This window comes from Synchiropus splendidus, chromosome 2, assembly GCF_027744825.2.
Source record: "Synchiropus splendidus isolate RoL2022-P1 chromosome 2, RoL_Sspl_1.0, whole genome shotgun sequence".
NCBI classification, from domain to species: Eukaryota; Metazoa; Chordata; class Actinopteri; order Syngnathiformes; family Callionymidae; genus Synchiropus; species Synchiropus splendidus.
Window position 1 is genome coordinate 20,062,437 of NC_071335.1, and position 18,819 is coordinate 20,081,255.

The following is an 18,819-nucleotide window of genomic DNA, read 5'->3' on the forward strand; positions in this document are numbered from 1 at the left end:
TGCGCTGCTACGGCGACTGTCTTTTCACCAGAGAGCTCTACCTGCTGCCAAAACCAGGAAACAGCACCTGACTTTGACAAATGTTTGTGGATTGAAAGCCAGTAAATACTGGTGCAACACTTGGATGAATACAAGATACTAGTGATGCGTAGATGAGGTGTCATGAAAAAGTATTACAGGGTGGATGAAACGGTGTCCTGATTTTCAGAGGCCACTAGAAGGCGCTCTTGATTTACAAATGATGTGAGGTTTCATTGAATTAGTTGTTCAAGTCCAAATCTATAATCCAAAGGTCAACTAGCTCTACCTTGACCACACTTCGAGGTCAGATGCAGAGGCTTCCTGACATGGACTACAGCGTAAAGAAGAAGATGTCTTTGAAGTTGGAGACGGTTCTTTATTTCTGGTCTTTCTCACGTCACATATTCAAACAGAAGAACGAGGATTGGGCTCCTCCACGGATGATGTCGTCGCTAGCTCTAGGAACAGGCACAATCCAGGACCAATCGTGATTTGGGTCACTCTTGTCTCTGTCTCGGGATCTGTGCATCTCAGAGAGTACCCACGATTCATCCGTTCCTTTGTTGCCCATTTTGATGGAGCAGATTGTGGTTCAGGACCTGTGGTCTCAGACTCCCGCGGGATTGGTGTCAGAAGGAGGACTGATCTTCTTAGATGGAGGACTTAAAGGTTGGTGGTCTCACATGGTGGACATTAAGACTGAAGGTCTATGTTGGAGGACTGCTTGTCCGGCCGTGGTCTCAGGTGAAGTAGGACATCTGACTGCAGGTTCTGTGTAAGAGAAGACTTATCTGACTACACCTCCAACAGTGAAGTGGGTTCTGTCAAGTGCACAATACTAAGGCAGAAACAATGACAAGACAATACACTGTCACCGTGCAAAGTCTGAGGTGATATGTAAACAAGATGGAGGTACAAAGAAGTACGAAACATTAGTGTGCAAGACTCAAGTAATAACTGGAACAAGATCAACAAGCATACAACAATGAAGTATCAAAACACAGATATATGTATACAATGAAGTATAAATCCTAACACAAGAGTAAATTAGGTACACAACACCGTACTACCGATAAGTACGCCTCACTGCAGTTAGGCCGAGAACACAACAGCAAATTGACCTGACAATAAGCACACAACATATAAATAGCAAACATAATGGCAGTATCAATAAATACACCGCGCCGCGGTACCAACAACTCTGATGTCAGAACAAGGACAACGGCAAAATAAGAGAATACAAAACTTGAATATTTCAACTGGTGGTGGGTGACCTCCTCATGAGTTGGGATCCCACTCAGGCAAAGGAATGCTCAGATGACTCACCTCGGGCCAGTGACAAGAACGTGTATTTCGCACGATCTCAAAGAAAGATCTGTGTCTGCGCTGTTTAAGCTCATTTGCTCCAAAGACCTGGTTTGGAACTTGATGGAGTGATTGACACTTGTTGACCAAAACCAATACCAATACGGCCTTGTTCTTTTGAGACATCTTTCTTCGAGTCAAGTATTTACCGCTTACGTTGCTTTGGCTACTTTGGTGCGCTTCATGCGTTTGCGTCTCATCAGCGTCACCTGAGGTCTCTTCAAACCTGCGATCAGCAGCAGCAGCCGCGGCCGCGACTTGGTCAGCCAGCTTCTCAGTAGCGCCCCCTTGGGAAACCTGTGCCACACGGTAATCACACACTTGGATCTTCCACATCAGCAGCCTGCACACACACACACACACACACACACCGGGAGGTGCTTCTTACCAGTTGACTCCACACATCTGTTAGGCTTTGCCGCTGCGTCGCTGCAGGGGCAAGGTTGAATCTGCGGGTCATGCCCGACCCAGAAGCTTCATTCCAGACGGGGACAATAGGAGGCCCAGCTGCAGGGCTACGGGGGTGCTTCCAACCGAGAAGCGCCCACTCAGCAGTTCTGACTGACCACAGAGTGGACCCCGGTTCTATGAAAAAGATTGCTGCACCTGTTGCCATGACGACCGCACAATATAAACTGCTCCTAACAGAGAAATTCAAACGCTGGGAAAATATTTTTGTGTCTAACCAGGGAGTAATGTGGAGGTCAATGATAGAAAACAAATAAATACAAGTGTATTGATGAGTCAAGAATAACACATGTACACAGCAGGGGGCACTGCAACACCTGGAGGGTGATCCTGACAGAGCCAAAAAGGGAGGAGGGAGTGAGAGTGAAGAGTGGCGGAGGAGAAGGAATAAGACAGGAAGGAAAAGAGGGAGAAGAGAGACACGAGCGTTAAAGAGGAAGGAGGATGGTGGAGATGAAAGGCAACCAGAGTGAAGTTATGGAAGGAGAACAGTGAAGCAGAAAGAGGAAATGGGGAAAAGATTAATGGAGGGATTAAGGGGAGGAGGAAAAGGATGAGCTGGTTTCGTTTCTCTGAAGTCATCCAGGTGGAGGGGGAGGAGGGGCACGGGAAGGCACTGCAATGCAGATCATCGTGAGCGGAGGAGTGGGAGTGAAGGAATCATGAGACTGTTGCGAGTCATGTGACCAAAGCAGTGACACCCGGAAAGTATAAAACGGTTTATTAACGACATTTGGTTTCGATATTTGATTTTTTTTTTGACGGCAAAGAGTCCTGCGAGACGACATCACACCAGTTTGACACACAACAGTAGACAACATCAAGTTCAACATGCAGAATAAAAGTGCTGCAGTGCACGTGAGCGTCCACATATGACACATTTGCATATTCCCGGCAAAATAAAACAGATATGTAGGGACGCATCCTTTTCACAGTCCGAGTGCTACCATCTTTAACAGTGCTCAACAGTTAGCTGGGATTTTTAGCCCTAGCATTACTGACAGAGTCAAGTCCAAACATTTGCTACCGACCTCAACCACCAAGTCTTATCCAAGCTTGCTTGTCCAACAGGTTGAAGCATTTGCAATAAAGTTTTGTCGCTCTCAACACGCCACAGAAATGATTGTCTTGTCCAACTATTGCTGACAACATACATTTCACACGCATGAAAGAACTCCCCCATGGAGTTTCAATGGGCTGACCAGCACAACTGGTCACATGACCGGCTCTGGTTATGAAACGCAACATACCATTGAATCACAGTAATAAAATGCGGCCTTACCAGCAAAAGGTTTTCTCTTTCATTTGCTGCATGTGTAAGGAGCTCTGGAACGCTACTGCCACCTGCTGTCCGATTGAGTTAATTGCATTCAGTTAATTATTGAAATGAACTGTAGGGCAACAATCTCAGGTTGAAAAAAAAATCATTGTAGGTGGCTTGGCGGAGGTAAGCGTCTTTATTCCCAGGAGTTATTATTTTCTGGACTTGCTACATGAAAACTTGCAGCGTGACTTGAGCCTCTGAGGTCTGTCTTTTACCATGAATCATTTTCATTCCAATGACTTGCTCTATTCCTTATTTTCGACTGTTCCGAGTCAGAATTATTGCCGTCGAATCGTAAATGAGAGCAGACCGCCCACTAAATGGAAGGCCTTTGCTAGTCTGAAATGACTGCTGCCACGTCACTTTGTTCCGTTGCTGACAATGCGATGACGTGTTTGGAAGACATATGAGCACTTGTGTGTTTTTGCTTCTCACTTATTTGCGATGAAAGTCTTAAAAATAAATTCAGTCACTGGTTTCAACCACTCGTCTGCTACAGCTCTCATCCAAGTCAGTGGCTGATGATGGAGCTCTCACCACCTCTGGTGTGTTGGCTGTTAAAAGCAAAGGCATGCAGTTTGAGGTTCCATGGCTGTGGATGAGAGAGTCTTGACCTCATCCGCACAGTTATTGCACTGGTCAAATCTTCTCAACCAAGCTCACCCAATCCCAACCCTTTATAGTCACAGTGTCCATTGAAGTTCCAGGTGACTCAGATCAGATGTGTCTTCAAGAAACGCTGTCCTTGTCAGAATCCGGCGAAGGTGGACGGGAGATCTCAAAGAAGGATCCGGAAGACTTCCTGGACTTCAGGAGACGCAACATCTCAGCCATTTGGCTCTCCAGGACCACCATCCGTTTGCTAAGAGACCTGATGTCTCCACGGAGCTCCTGTCTCAGCTCCAGAAAGGCGGTGTGCGGGTTCGGATCTGGGACTGAACCAAGCACCTTTTTCTCTTCTGACCTGACTGGACTTGCTTCACAGACACTGTCCAGACGTAGGTCGCTCTTTGTGATCCCGCTGTCACATGAATCCGTCTTCTTCAGCGATGTGCGGTCATGGCTCTTGGTCCGGTCCGGTAGCGTCTCCAGTGACTCGGCTGTGGACACGCTGCTCCAGGACTCAGCCTTCACAACTGACTCCTTGAAACGCCCCCAGCCTTTGGCTTTGGACGGCTCAGTGGATTTGCAGCAGCTCAGGTTTCCGTTCTGAGTCTGCAAAGACTGAGCGGTGGTCTTCTCCGACAGCATGATGATGCTGGTGGACTCCAAAACATCTGGACATTTAGAGGTCTCAGTGCTGCTCCCTCTCTCAACATCACTGCTGTCCAGTCCCAGGCGCTCGCTGGCAAGACGGGCTTCCCTCTGCTGTCGAAACCTCTGGAATAGTCGGCGCACTGGATGATCGGGAGGCAGGTTGAGAGGAGCCTCGTCCTTCCTCCTCAGAAGCTCCTCTTCTTCACGCTTTACGTCGCTAATCTTTCTGAAGATGATCTGCCAGGAGACATAAACCGCCTTGGATCAGGACATCCATCACCAGCATTCTTCTCCAGACCCAGAGGGAACGTGCTTACTTCCTGTCTGTCCATTAAAAAGAACCAAGAATGATGTACAAAGTGCTCTGTCATTCTTAGGTCCGTCCCCATCACTGCCTATGCAAAGTCTAGCAGCCATTCTGATTCATAACTCAGGTGTTGTACATCTCAACACTTGGATAGTATTTTACCGCATGAAAAGTGGCAGAATCCCGAAAGAGTCGACTGGATGGTGGTCAGCACCAGTTAGGGATTGCAAGAGCAATCTACCCCCTCCACCATAACTGATCTTGAATCCTCCCTAGTTGTACCCCTTGAGACCTCCTTTATCAGATCAGTAATTTGGCTGGCTTCCTCCTTTTCCATGAGAGATGGTGGGTTACACTTTCAGTAAGCGCTTACTTGTGCTCCATCGGTTCCTCATCTCGAGCTACAGGAGGAAACCTTTAACGGTGAGTTCACCAACTGCTATCAAAGACTGCTGCTCTTGTAACTGTTGCCATCCAAGCAATCATTTTGTGTGTGTGCGTGTGTGTGTTTTGATCGTGAGCAGAACTTCATTTCTACGAGTGATGGGGGAAAATCTGACTTGTCATTGCCATGCTCTTGTTGCCGTGGCGACACAGGCCCAAAGAATTCCAGCGGAGGGCTGAGTCTCGTGTCCTTGAACGACACATCGTGTTGCAGCATTCCCAAGATCTCATTTCAACCAGTCAGCTATCCCCGCCCCCAGGAGATCACATGACCTGCTGATGTTGAATTCTTTGATTGACAGCAAGGTCAAGATCATTATCCTTCACTTAAGGCATACGACAGTGATGTACGGGCAGATGGGGTGTGCAGGTCCGAGCGCGAAGCCTTTGTGTATCACTGAGTAACACTATTGACTGCGTGATGCAGTATTTGCAAGCAACTGCCATTATATAATAAAAAAGGACACATAATGGGCAACTAGCTTTTGATCAGAAAAATGATACACAGATGAATCATCAAAACAATATTGTTTTTGGGAATTCGTCGACTCTGACCTATTTTATGAAAGGATTTATTATGATCATTCCAAGGTCAAACTCTTCTGCCTTGCTTGGAATATAGTGATATCCATCCATTAGCATTTTCTCAGAGACATTTACACCTTGGACTACTATTTTTTTCCCGCATACACATTCATTTTTAAGGCAGACTGTCATATATAAATCCCTCAAATATTCTGAAATATCCCACTCATTCTTTTGTCATATGTACTCACTCGTTTGCGCAAGTTGTAGGTCAGAACGAGGTTTCTCGCAAAGTGGTTTGCGAAGTTGGAGTAGAACTCCAGAACCTTCTGCAACTCGTCCCGCTTAATGATGTGAAGGTCACAGTAGGTCAGTGCACGGACGTTGGCACATGACTGAGCTAGCGACCGCTCTTTCCAGAACACATCTCCAAACACGTCTCCTTTACCTGCAAACACACAAACAAATCCAATACTGAGCAAGCAAGCACAGCAACCTGCGATGTCTCTGGTGTAGCCATAACTTACCCAAGATGGCCACCACTTCATCGTCCTGAATGACCTCCAGAGATCCTGACACCACGAAGCACAGACTGTCAACACTTTCACCGGCATGGAAGATAAGGTCACCGGGTGCGCTGTGCACCGTCTGGAACTCCATGGCGAGCGCCCGCAAGCAGCCGTCACTGGCCAGTCGGAAAGCCGGATGCTCCTTGAACACCTTCCTGTTGAGGTGCACACAGATGTCGGCACGCATGTCCTTGGGGCAGATCTGCAGCACCTGCGGACACACGTGTATGTGAGAGACAGATCAGAGTCTTAGCTCAGCTCTCTTCACCAGCTACCTTGTCAGTGTCGATCCCTCGAGTCATGGACCAGGTGGACACGATGTAGTCCATGACCCGCTCGCTCAGACCTTTGGGGACTTGATAAAGCTGAAGGAAGTCGCGCACACTGTTCAGCATCTCATGGTAGCGGTTGGTGTTGGCATACATCTGCTGGAAAATGGTGGTGACATTTCCGAAGATGGTGGCGTAAAGGAGCGCTGCAAACAACAGGTCAGTCATCCCCCACTGCCATGTGTGTACGCATGTGAACACTCCAAGAGACAGAGGCCTGGAGCCCCGCACACCTCAGTGCAACAAGACACTCACATCCAATCATCATCATGGCCACAGCAAAGATCTTCTCGCCGTCCGTGTTGGGGGCAATGTTGCCGAAGCCGATGCTGGTCAGACTGGTCATGGTGAAGTACAGCGAAGTGATGTAGACCGAGTTCTTCCCAGGCCCGCCTTCCCATCGTCCGGAGCCAGAGCTGTTGAAGCGGTACGGCGTGCCGACTGTCACACTCAGCAGGTACAGCCAGCTGTCAGTGCGCAGGCGGTTGGCTTCTTCGTCGATGACCTCGTAGTCGCCGATGCTGTACCATATACAGGCCAACCAGTGAGCCGCCAGTCCGAACACACAGACCAGCAGCACCAGAACTGCCGCGCCATACTCAATGTAGTGGTCCAGCTTTCTGGCCACCCGGCCCAAACGCAGCAGACGGACGACTTTAAGAGAACTGAAGAGGCTGCTGATCCCCTGGACAGGAGGAGGAAGTGACATCATTAGTTCCACATTGTGAAAGCAGATGCACCTCTTTTCAGGCGCTTTGTGGCGTTGTGTTTTATTAAGTTCTCAGATCATGACATTTGACACGAGACTTACCTCGTCCACGTTCTCAAAGGCGTTGATGACATCATAGGGCAGGCAGGACAGCAGGTCGATGACGAACCAAGTCTTCACATAGTTCATGCGAATCAATTTGGGGTCGGAGATGACTTCGCCAGCCGGACCCACAAAGGTTGTGTGGAAGTTGAGGACAATGTCCACCAGGAAGATGACGTCCACGATGCTGTCTATCACCAGCCAGGTGACGTTGTTCTGCTTGGTCTTAAAGGAGACATTGTATGGGACCATGATGGCGGTGTAGAAGGTCAAGATCAGGATCACCCAGTCCCACGTGGTCTTGAACAGGCAGTAATGCAGAATGATGTGGGGCGGAGTCTTAGGTGTCTCTTGTTTGTACTGGGGCAGGATGTCTGAGCCCAGCTGTAGAACCTGAACACATTAGGGGACACAAATCAGAACAGAACACGGAGCCGTCCAGGCCACATAACATTTGTGGTAGGTAATGAGTAACTAGGGGGCGCTACCTCTGCCAGGCGTGAGTGTTTGTGGACATTTTCCCCTTTCTGAACGGCAGGAGTCAACTGCTGAAGAACTCCTCGGCTGCTGGTCAGCGCTCGGGTCAGCCGGGCCAGTTTACCCCAACCTGCTGACACACACTGTGTCACTCCATATAAACACAAATACACAAACCCAACCCAAGCATAATAACACACTGCCCCTCAAACACATACACACACAGCCAAATATAAGGGAAGACAAAGACATAAACAGTCATGCCTCAATAAGTCCACGCACCTTTGGAAGACTCATCCTCAATTGGCTGTTTGAAAGCGGTGATGTCACTGAATGTGCAGAGGAAGAGAACCACTTTGTCCTGCTCGTTCCTGATCGGAGCAATCTTCACAAAGAACCACACGGGCATCCCTGCATGACGGGAAAGTCTGTCAGTCGGAGATCCTCGAGTGTGTGCATCGCCTTGCGTTTGTGTGTGTGTGTGTGTTTCTCACGGTTCTTCTTGTACATCAGAATCTCAAAGGAGTTCATGTCATAGCCCTCAAAGGTCTGTCGCACTTTTTCTGTCATCTCCTTGTCAGTCAACTCTCCGTACATGAAGCTGCAGGTAAATGGGAGGGAGAAGGTGAGGTCAAGTGTGTGTGTGAGTGTGTGTGTTTGTGTGCCTACCTGCAGGTGCTGCTCTTCTGCATCACTTCAGCTCGGTTGTATCCGGACAGTTTGCAGAATCCATCGTTACTGTAGACGATAGGCCAGTCCACGATCTGGGCATTTCCCAGCACAAAGTTTGTGTCTGAACAAAAAACAACTTCGGTCACATGATCTCGAAGAGACGATCAAATAGTGTTCAGAATGTGGCTTGAAATTCCTGACTTTTTCCTTAAACCTCATCATTTGTTTCTCATACAACCATTTACCTCATCCACCCCTGTCATTTACCCCGTCTCAACTCTGCATGACCTTCTCACACAACACCTGCACAACCTTCACCTCCGTCCCTTACAATAATCCCTTAATAACTGAAGTATTAAACTATTCTACTTATTCAGTTGATTCATACAGTAATCATGGAAAATGCTCCTATTGCTTTACGAGCAACATAATGCTTTAAAAAAGACAGGTGTATTGAAGACACTAGGAAGCATTAAAATATTTCTGTGTTTCCATTAGCCGTTATCTCATTCAACTCTATGATGCACAGTACACACCGAATCTTTTAAAACGCCCTTCACGTCAGACAATGACAAATCAACAACATGAAAAGCACTTAATGCAACACTAATTAATTCATTCTATGCAATTATTTTAGCAATCAACTTCAAGTCATTGTTTCAAACATGATCCTTTTTCACACACACACACGCACATATATATATATATATATAATTTGTCATTGCATTTTGAATGTTGTCACACGTATTTACCAACCTTTCAAGGCACCGACACTAACTTAAAGATATATGGCAAAACACCATTGATGTTTCACCGCTAGTTCTAATGACTTTGTGGGCGAGAAAACATTTAATATTAATTAGCTCTTGGCAAAACAGCTAGCATCACAGGTTAGCTATAGCAGTCTGCGGTGAAGGTGAGGAGACTGCAGCACCTGACAGTCCAACCCACCGACCCGGTGGCGGACGGGCTGAGAACCAAACGGAGCCGGCTCTTACCGTTGGAGCGGCGGACGATGTTCTCCAGGAAGGTGTTCTGAGGAGCGACCAGACCGCGGCGTCCTCCCGCCATCCTGCCGCCACCTGCAGCGAGCGCGTGTGCAGCAGGCAGCTTCCCGCCACCGCTCACATCATTGCCGCACGAGCGACTTTACTGCCTCACCCCCTCCTCCTGCTGGGTTGCGCCAGGCGGCGTCGTGATTGGCCGATGCCCTGCCAATCACCCCTCACTCGTCCAAGGCTCTGACACCGTTGGTGTTTGCGCCTCACAATTCAGTCACATTTGTTCAAAGCACGCAGAATAAAGGCTTGTAACAGAGAACTGCTGGCGTGGCTACAGTGGGCTCTGTCATTAGGCAAACCAAGCAGGACTTGTATTCATGTGTTACGTTAGCTATTTTGTACTGCAGCATTTGACATTACAACAAACAAGAATTATTCTTGGTCATGTTCGCGCCCCCTTTAGATGGTATTAGGCTTTTTTTTTTTACCGCTTGTGTGGCGATATGTGATGGCTTTTGTGAATTTTATTTTAACTTAGCATTTGGAGATTGGTTTACTTTATTTCGGACACCTATTAATAAATGTTTGGGGTTTTTTTTTGGCTTGTTGCTCTCTGACTGGTGACCGGCTCCTGTATGGGGCTAGAACAGGGACAGCTTACATTGGCATTGAAAAAAAATGACTAAAAACAGAATATAGGCATTGAAAAAAAATAATATTGGTTGAAAAAATAAATATAGAAATACATTCTTATTTTAAATTTTAATACCATTCTAGTTTTCAAAGTCAATACAAAAAGTATCAGCCAATATTCCTATTTTCAATGCCTATATTATTTTTTTTCCAACCAATTTATTTTTATTCATGCCGATGTAAGCTGTCTGTGTTCTATCCCCATGCTTCTGACTTACAACGAATAGTCAAGTACTGTGAGTGAAATGGAGATCGATATAGCGGTCCTTCAATATTCAATTGGTTAATGATCCTGGATTTTGCCACCAGCAGGAAGGACTGCACAGCAGCAGCATGTGGAAGTCTCTTTAGAGGCAAGGGCGACATCTACTGGATCGTGTTTACACAGTCATTATTTAGATTAGATACATGATATATGCAGTATATCCAATACGTGATTCTTTCTTTGCGAAAACTCGCTCCTTAAAAAGGACATATGTCAAGTAAATCTGGTCATTTTCTGCTCTTATTTATTTATTTTTTTTTCAGTTTTTGACTCTCTTTACTCCCCCTGACACACACCCTCTTTCTATCTGTAAAACCCCGTCACCTCCCATTGACCTCCATCCCACCCCAGGACCCGCACAAGTCCTCCTTCAAAGCTCGCAGGCCCAAAGCTGCTGTTTTGTACATATGTAAATATGTCAGTTAAGAACGTTGTAACCGACAAAATGTCTCGCCTGCAGCATTTCTTTCAACGTCCCCTGGTCTCCTCTCTCTTCCCCATTGTTTATCAGAGCACACAAGCTCATTCACCACCACGTTCTGCGTCCATCCATCCCTGGCTCTCTTTCCAGTTCATTTCTTGCCTCCAACCTTCCAAACCTGTCGAACGCCTCCCTCAAACCCTCTCCTACCACCCGTGATGAATATCTCTTACCACTTCCTAGTTGGGCCCTCTCCAACTCTCTGCTGATCTCCGAGATCCTCTTCAGTTATTTGACTGATATAATTAGGAGGCAAAGTTTAAACTCTATTTAGAGGCCTTTGACTGTTGGTCGGCACCTGATCTGAACATCATGTCATCTGCTTTTCTCCTCGCACAGAAGACAAGCACGTCTCTGTCAGAAGGTGAATAGAGGTTCTCATGTGGAAGTGATGCAGGGCTCATTTCAGGAAGATGTGAAGGGGACAACAGATGAGCAAAAACAGGTCAGTGAGTTTGGTAAATGGGACACGACATCTTGCGTGATTAACTTTTGTAGTTGCAACTCAACGGGTTTCCAGCAGGCAAAGCCAACAGTGGGTGCATACATACCACGTCAGGTTTGCACGCTGCTGAAATGGGTGTTGGTGAGTCATGGTCTACTCCGGATCTCTGACGGATGACTTAGCCACGTCTGTTTCACGAAGATTAGTTTTTACAGAACCTTTATTTCATTCACTAAACTCCCGTCATTAATTGGTACAGTAATTACTCAAACAAACATTAATTCCACCGGGAGTCCAGCACACGCGCAGGAACAGATCCAGCAGCGACAGCCAGGGGACAGCATCCACATTCAGATCTCTCTCTCGCTCTCGCTCTCTCTCCCCCTCTCTCCCGCCCTCACACACCCCCACACTCACTTTCTCTCTGAGCAAACAGACAGGCACATTTCGTCTCTCCTTCCACTCTGTCTGGGAGCAACCATGTCCACCCCAAGCGAGGACCTGCTGCGGATCCCTCTGGGACTCATCAACAGCGCGGGCAAGTATCTGACCGCAGAGGCGTTTGGATTCAAGATCAACGCGTCCGCCAGCAGCCTGAAGAAGAAGCAGACCTGGACCCTCGAGCAAACCGTGGAGGACGGCAGCGTCGTGTTCCTCCAGTCCCACCTGGGCCGCTACCTCGCCGCGGACAAAGACGGCAACGTGACCGCGGACAGCGAGACGCGCGGCCGAGACTGCCGTTTCGTGGTCACGGCGCACGAAGATGGGCGGTGGTCGCTGCAGTCCGAGCCGTACGGCCGCTTCTTCACCGGCAGCGAGGACCGCATCACCTGCTTCGCGCAGACCGCCACACCTGCGGAGAGATGGAGCGTCCACCTGGCCGTTCACCCGCAGGTCAACCTCTACAGCATCGCGCGGAAGCGCTTCGCCCACCTTAGCGCACGTGGAGAGGTATCCATAGACCGCGACGTTCCCTGGGGCGTGGACTCCCTGGTGACCCTGGTGTACCGGGACCAGCGGTACCACCTGGAGGCCTCGGATAACCGTTTCCTGCGCAACGATGGCCAGCTATCACCGAAGACGGACAAGGACACCGGCTACGTGCTGGAGTTCCGGTCGGGGAAAGTGGCATTCCGCGACTGCACCGGTCGATATCTGGCCCCGTCAGGGCCTACGGGGACCATGAAGTCCGGGAAGGTGACCCGGCTTGGAAAGGATGAGCTGTTCGGCCTGGAGCGGAGTCACGCGCAAGTCGTTTTGACCGCAGGGAATGAAAGAAACGTCTCCACCCGCCAAGGTGAGGCGCAAAATCCCGCTTTGTGAATGTGTGTCAGGGACCTCTAATCTTCATCCTCCCCGCCATGTGTTATTCATTACCCCCCTCCTTCTCCCCCCGATGGCCTCTGCAGCAGCAGCTCCACATTTTTCTGCAGTAACTCTACTCCCGTGGCCCAGTCGGGGTCTGATATTCATCAATCTTCATCCCACTGAGGAACCACGGCCAAGAGAAAACAGCTAGAAGACAATGCCACTGCCCTGATTCAATTTAGAGTCACATGCTTTAATATAAAGTGATTTGTGTTGAGAGGTTGAGCAGGGTATTGACCAGGGTCATCCAGGGCATGACTCATGCGGTTGGTCATGATGGAATGTTGGCTGTCCTGGTGGAGGACAAAGGAAAGGAACATCATTCATGAAGAAGCAGAGGAATGATCTTTCTGGCTTCTGAATGAGTGCAGTGGGTCTCTGTGGGCAGTCTCGGTGAAGAGCTCCAGTCCCGCCTGGGGCATTTGTTTATACTTTGCATGATTCTCTTTGTGTTTGTCTACCAAGTGACTGCGTTGTTTCTTTGGGCTCCAGGATGTTTTAGATGAAAAACGCTGAGTCAAATTGGAAAAAAATGTGCCACGTCTCTCACGGCAGGACTTTATAAAGAGAAGTGTCCTGAAAATAGAAGTGTCCTGTGAGCGCCACCTCTGGTTGTGGAGGTTCAGGATCATCATGGTCTCCAGGGAGCGGCATGAATTCTTACTGACAGCTGACCACCACTTTTCCAGGCATGGATCTGTCGGCCAATCAGGACGAGGAAGGAGACCAGGAAGTCTTCCAGTTGGAGATGAGCCGAGAGGATAGGAAATGTGCGTTCAGAACCGCAGCTGGAAAATACTGGACCCTGACGGCAACTGGAGGGCTCCAGTGCACCGCCTCTACCAAGTAAAGCCACACCCTCACACTCACGAAGCAGAGGAGTCTCAGAATGACTTTACAATGCGGTTTTGCCGCAGAGGCAGGCGTGGGAAAATAGTGCTGATGAGTTTGTGTTTGGAGGATTGAACTGGTTTCTCTCATTTGTCTGAATCGAAGGTCAGCCAACTCATACTTTGAACTGGAATGGCGGGACGGTCGTGTTTGTATCCGGGCAGCCAACGGCAAGTATGTGACGGCCAAGAAGAACGGACAGCTAGCCGCGGCTATTGACAACCAAGGTCAGTTGGACAAGTCAGGTTCAGAAGATATTTGTGTTCACAAGTGAGTCTGTGTTCAGGTGAGGCCGAGCTGTTCCTGATGAAGCTGATCAACCGACCGCTCATCGTTCTCCGAGGCGAACATGGATTCATCGGAGCTCGGAAGCCAGGAACGGCCACGCTGGATTCCAACCGCGCGTCCTACGATGTTTTCCATTTGGAGTTCAACAATGGCGCCTACTCCCTCAAAGGTGAGTGAGGAGGGCCATAAAGGTCATGTGACAGCCTCCGTGTTAGATGGCTGAGTTCCTGATCAGCCGACGGAGCTCTGATATTCTTGCTCGCTGACTCAGGGGGTCGATGTGGTGCTGGAATCAGAGTCAAGTATCCTTGGAATGTCTTGAGACTTTCTTTATCAGCAGGGAGACAATGATGGCCGACAGACACACACACACATTTGTTTCTCTATCCTTCTGGGGACCTCTCATTGCCATAACCCTTTCCCCAGCCTCTCTCCCTGAACCTAACCATCCAAAACACATGACAAACTTTAACCTGGACTCTGAACCAAACTGAAATCTAAGTATAATGGGCCAGTCATTTTGAAGAGTTCATCCCCAAATTGAGGCTTGGATTTGTGGGGTCCACATGGTAAACCAGATAGACTGATGGCACCAATGTGCACAAAAACTGAAAGAAGGAAGACATTTATTTTGTCACACACAAGCACCCATACACTCTTGGACACAGTATACATACATACATTACGCACTTCACTACAGCACAAAAACCTATTCTAACAGACACTAAATGTCCACATAGACACACACTCAGCGTGAGCCACATCAACGTGGCTCACAGAGTAGCTTTGTTCCAGTGACTTGTGTGGGGTCTGAAACAGGTTTGACTCCTGCAGCATGTAGCCATTAGCCCAACAATGCTAGCTGGATAGCTTCTCTGGTGGCTCACACAAACCACACAGAGCTCCACTAAGAGTGAGCTCATGTTGGGTCCCTCACCTCTCCCACATGAAGTCAGGCTTTTGAGTTCCTGCCTACAACACCACCTCTAAATGAATGCGTGAAGGATGGTTGTTTCAGTCCTGTGGCCTGGACTTAATGAGCCGTCTTGAGTGCAAGGCTGTTTGTGTGGTCCTCCTCTGCTCTTACACACTCAAGAGAAGGTCGATACGGAATCTGCCTCCTGGGAATCATGCTTTGGCTCCACTGTTCCATCAACAACAGGAAGTTAGTGAGGTGATTAAATCAAAAGATATAAAGCTTTTATTGCCATTAATCGCATTATGGTCGTATTTAATTCCACACCAGAATAGAAAACATGACTTGATAGTTAGTATTAGCATTTAAAGGATGTCAAAACACCGTCCCGACTAAGCCATCGTTAGTTCGATGAGACCATTGTAGCTTAAATCGTAGGTCGGTCTTGAACCAGAGGAAGAAGAAGCCTTTACAGCATGGAAATGCAACTTGTTCCCCTCTGATCTAGCCGATCTCGCCACTGTCTTCACCCGAGGTTTGCTTTATTCAGCTCATAGGCGAATGATTTCTTCATTTTGTTGCCCTCTTGTTCCAATGTTTTTTTCTCCAGTTTCCTCTTGATATTTTTGCACTTGTTCCTGCAAGTTCTTTTTGCTGTCTTGATATCTGTTTTTTCTTTCAGCTCTGATCATATTCTCAGTTTCCATTTTCCTCCTTTGGTCCACTTTGCATTGCATTTTGATCAGCCCATCTTCTACAGAGCTTTGGACAGGCTTTCCAGTCCAAAGTTGAGAAACTCACTGGTGATTCATCTGCTCTCACGTGGTTTTCTGGTCATTCTGCCTTTTTGTGTCCATCCAGTCTAGTGCCTTTGATGTTTGGGGGAGAATCAAAGGCTCCCACCGTTGATTCTTCGCTTTCCTTCAAAGAAGTTCCAGGCTCAAGTGAGACTCCTGAGTTTGAGCAATTGCATTTCTACTCATGTGGTTTGCCCCCCTTGAGGGGAGTGTAGGGGATGGGGGTGGGATGGCGGAGATCAATGCTGACTGGAGTAAAGAGGCAGATGTCCTGGAATGTCCTGAAGGAGACAGTGGTGGTAGAGGCCCCAATCATAGAGTGTATCAGAGGAACATGAGGAGAAGTTTGGAGACAAAGCTGGGGATGCCAGATGGCTAGAACACGAGGAGAGAAGAGACGTTGTTAGACTGAGAGTGTTGGAGTAGATGATGAGGATGACATCCAACGATGAAGAGGATAGGTGTGACTGGTGAGGATCAAGGCAAGTTGAGCTGGAGCACTTGCTGTGAAGGAAATAGAGACACAAGAGAGGGATCTGTTAAATGCTGACATATGTCCTCCGTCCTGCAGATTCTGACTCAGCATCTCTCTTGTGCCCAGATTCTCAGGGGAACTACTGGAGTGTCGGTGACGACGCATCGGTCTCCTGCAGCAGCGCCGCGCCCGTCCAGTTCCTGTTTGAGTTTTGTGACCTCAACAAGATGGCCATCCGAACGCTGGGAGGGAAGTACCTTAAAGGCGACCATGCTGGGGGGCTGAAGGCAAGCGCTGACTCCCTGGACAGCGCCACCCTCTGGGAATATTGAGCACTGCTATCTGAGGGAACGGCTGCTTGTGTGTGTGTATGTGCGTGTGTTGAGTCAGTCTGGTTGGATGTGTAGCCGAGGCAATGTGCAGGAGGATGTTGCACCAAAGCACTGGAGGTGTTTTATAAAGGGTTTGTTCCTTCTCAACCATCGTATCCTGCCTTTTTACTGGGTTTTTAAAGCTGTTCACCTGATGTTATTCGCCAAGTATTACTAGTTGTTGTGCCGATCGTGGTGTAAACTCATGTGGAATGCTAAAGGTCATTGCTAGTTGAAGTCCTGCTGTTGCTCTGCTTCTCATGAATGATTTGACGTACATTCCCGAGCTGTAAATAGAGCTTCTTCATCACTCATTTTAGGTCAAAGAATGATGACTTTGAAAAGCAAAAATCTTTTGAGCACAAGTACTTGTCATGAATATATTTTGGATCAAATTAATCTCAGAATTCTAAACTGGAACATGAGCACATAATGTATGAGCTACCTTGTTTTTAAAAGGACCAAAATGAACTTGCACAAAAATAAACAACTGTGAAAACATCTGCAACAGGTTGAAGAAAAAAGCACACATTTGCTATGATGAACGTCTGCCTTATATTCGGATGCTGCTGTTCGTGGTCAAATCCTGAGTGTGTGTTGCGATTTTCGTGGCCTTGCTATCCATTCCTGCCTTTTTACCATGTTGTTCTACATTTAAACCAATAAAAGTTTCTCTGGCTGTGAACCTGACTCTTTTTAACCTTAAATTAGTCACCACCACCTACTGTAAAAGTCATAGTCAGGGAGTGGCATCAGCTTTCAAACTGACATGGATGGAAATGAAAACTGGATCATCACTGATCCTTTGGTTTGCTGTGGTGGATCACTCTCTAAATCCTATTCTAAGGTCTTGGCTGCATAATGATCATTTCAGATAAAGCCTGAAATATCTCCGTATAAAGTCCTGTTATTACAAGTGGGACGTGGACCAAAGACCTGACATCTGAAGGCACCCAGGAGGATACATCGAGCCAAAGCTCAACAAAAGGAAGGAAAGTGAGGCTGCAGGAAGGAAAGCTGCTCCACTTTGTATTTAGCAGAGGAAGCTCACCAATGTGTTCCTCCCTGCAAGTGCAGCTTCAAAATCACAGTTTTAATAATAGAGTCCTATCAACGGGACGTTGCCATGGTGATGCAGGGCCAGAGGAAGATGACTCTGTAGCTGACACACATTCCTCTCAGCAACACACAGGAGCCGAATATCTATCTGATTCCAACCGGACCTTTCGCTTTATAATCCTCAAGGATTGCATTTGAAATCTGAAATTTAGCAGACCAGAGTAATCTCTGGGCAGATGGTTTGGGTTGTTGCTTGAAAATTACGATCAGCAAAAATGAGAATGTGAGCCACATAAGAGAACTTGCTAGAGAAACAACACATAACAATATATGTATTTTATGTGTTGTGTTAAGAACTGTGACCTAAGCAGCAACAACCTACTTCCCTGCAGCACAGGTCTGACTATTGTGGCTCTCTGATGTATTGTCTTTACAAATACATGTATTCTCAATCAATCGCTCGATTAGAAAAGCTTAGACAAAAATTAGACTTTCACAGGCGTGTTGTCGTCCTCTAGTGGAGTGTGTCGTCACTACTCGAGTCATATCAAGCCGTCGTTTACTGCATTCCCCGTCAGGCTCCTCCACTTCACCCATTTTCCTTTAACGAGTTTAATATTAAGATATACAAATATCAAAAAATAAAAACCGCTCGTTTTAAAGCAAATATATTCTCTTTTATCTCAAATCCATTTCAACTTCTACCACCACTCCCCATGTATTGGAGGGTCAACTTTCACTGCGCGGTGTGAAGTCCATCTCACCCCTGCTGACACACCTCCACCCCCAATGAAGCGTCTTGACTCTCGCGTGGAGGGTGGATTGAGGCGCTCAGGCATCCGGTCTCTCTGTTGAGCAAGAAACACTTAGGTGTTCTCCTCGGTGAGGTTTCTGGAGAGAGAGAGAGGAAATCCGTGGCTCTTTGTTCGAGCTGCTGCCCCTGCCACCGTGGATGAACAGTGGAAAATAGACAGATTTGTCGTTCATTTACCTCACTACAATTACACGACAATGTTGCAAATACAGAGAGAACAACAAATGACTGGATATTTTATTACGGCTCGCCACCCAATTGGACTTTTCCAGAATGACAGGATGTCAAGGCAAACAAATATATAACGTTTGAAATGATTAAAATCGGTACTTGGACTCTACAAATAGTTGACATTTATAAATATTATCACAGAATGTCGACGGAAA

The 18,819-nt window shown here is 47.5% G+C and overlaps 2 protein-coding genes across 3 annotated transcripts; one reads left to right on the top strand and one right to left on the bottom strand.

The window, feature by feature from the left end:
- Nucleotides 1-394: 394 nt before the first annotated feature.
- Nucleotides 395-9,698, bottom strand: LOC128754811 (potassium voltage-gated channel subfamily H member 1-like). 2 transcript variants are annotated; one of them, XM_053857731.1, is made up of 13 exons: nt 9,568-9,698; nt 8,567-8,690; nt 8,392-8,498; nt 8,180-8,308; nt 7,909-8,027; nt 7,421-7,813; nt 7,209-7,294; nt 6,865-7,130; nt 6,556-6,755; nt 6,239-6,491; nt 5,963-6,159; nt 1,536-4,672; nt 395-792 (listed from the first exon to the last, which is right to left on the bottom strand). In XM_053857731.1, the coding sequence occupies exons 1-12, from the start codon at nt 9,638-9,640 to the stop codon at nt 3,908-3,910; spliced, it is 2,712 nt and encodes a 903-aa protein (XP_053713706.1). In that variant the 5' UTR covers nt 9,641-9,698; the 3' UTR covers nt 395-792; nt 1,536-3,907. The 2 variants fall into 2 exon arrangements, with proteins under 2 accessions (XP_053713706.1, XP_053713705.1); XM_053857730.1 differs by having other exon boundaries at nt 6,865-7,294.
- A 2,168-nt stretch (nt 9,699-11,866) lies between these two features.
- On the top strand, nt 11,867-17,237 carry LOC128754819 (fascin-like). The gene is made up of 5 exons (XM_053857751.1): nt 11,867-12,751; nt 13,512-13,668; nt 13,819-13,940; nt 14,000-14,170; nt 16,316-17,237. The coding sequence occupies exons 1-5, from the start codon at nt 11,935-11,937 to the stop codon at nt 16,519-16,521; spliced, it is 1,473 nt and encodes a 490-aa protein (XP_053713726.1). The 5' UTR covers nt 11,867-11,934; the 3' UTR covers nt 16,522-17,237.
- The last annotated feature ends 1,582 nt before the right edge of the window (nt 17,238-18,819 follow it).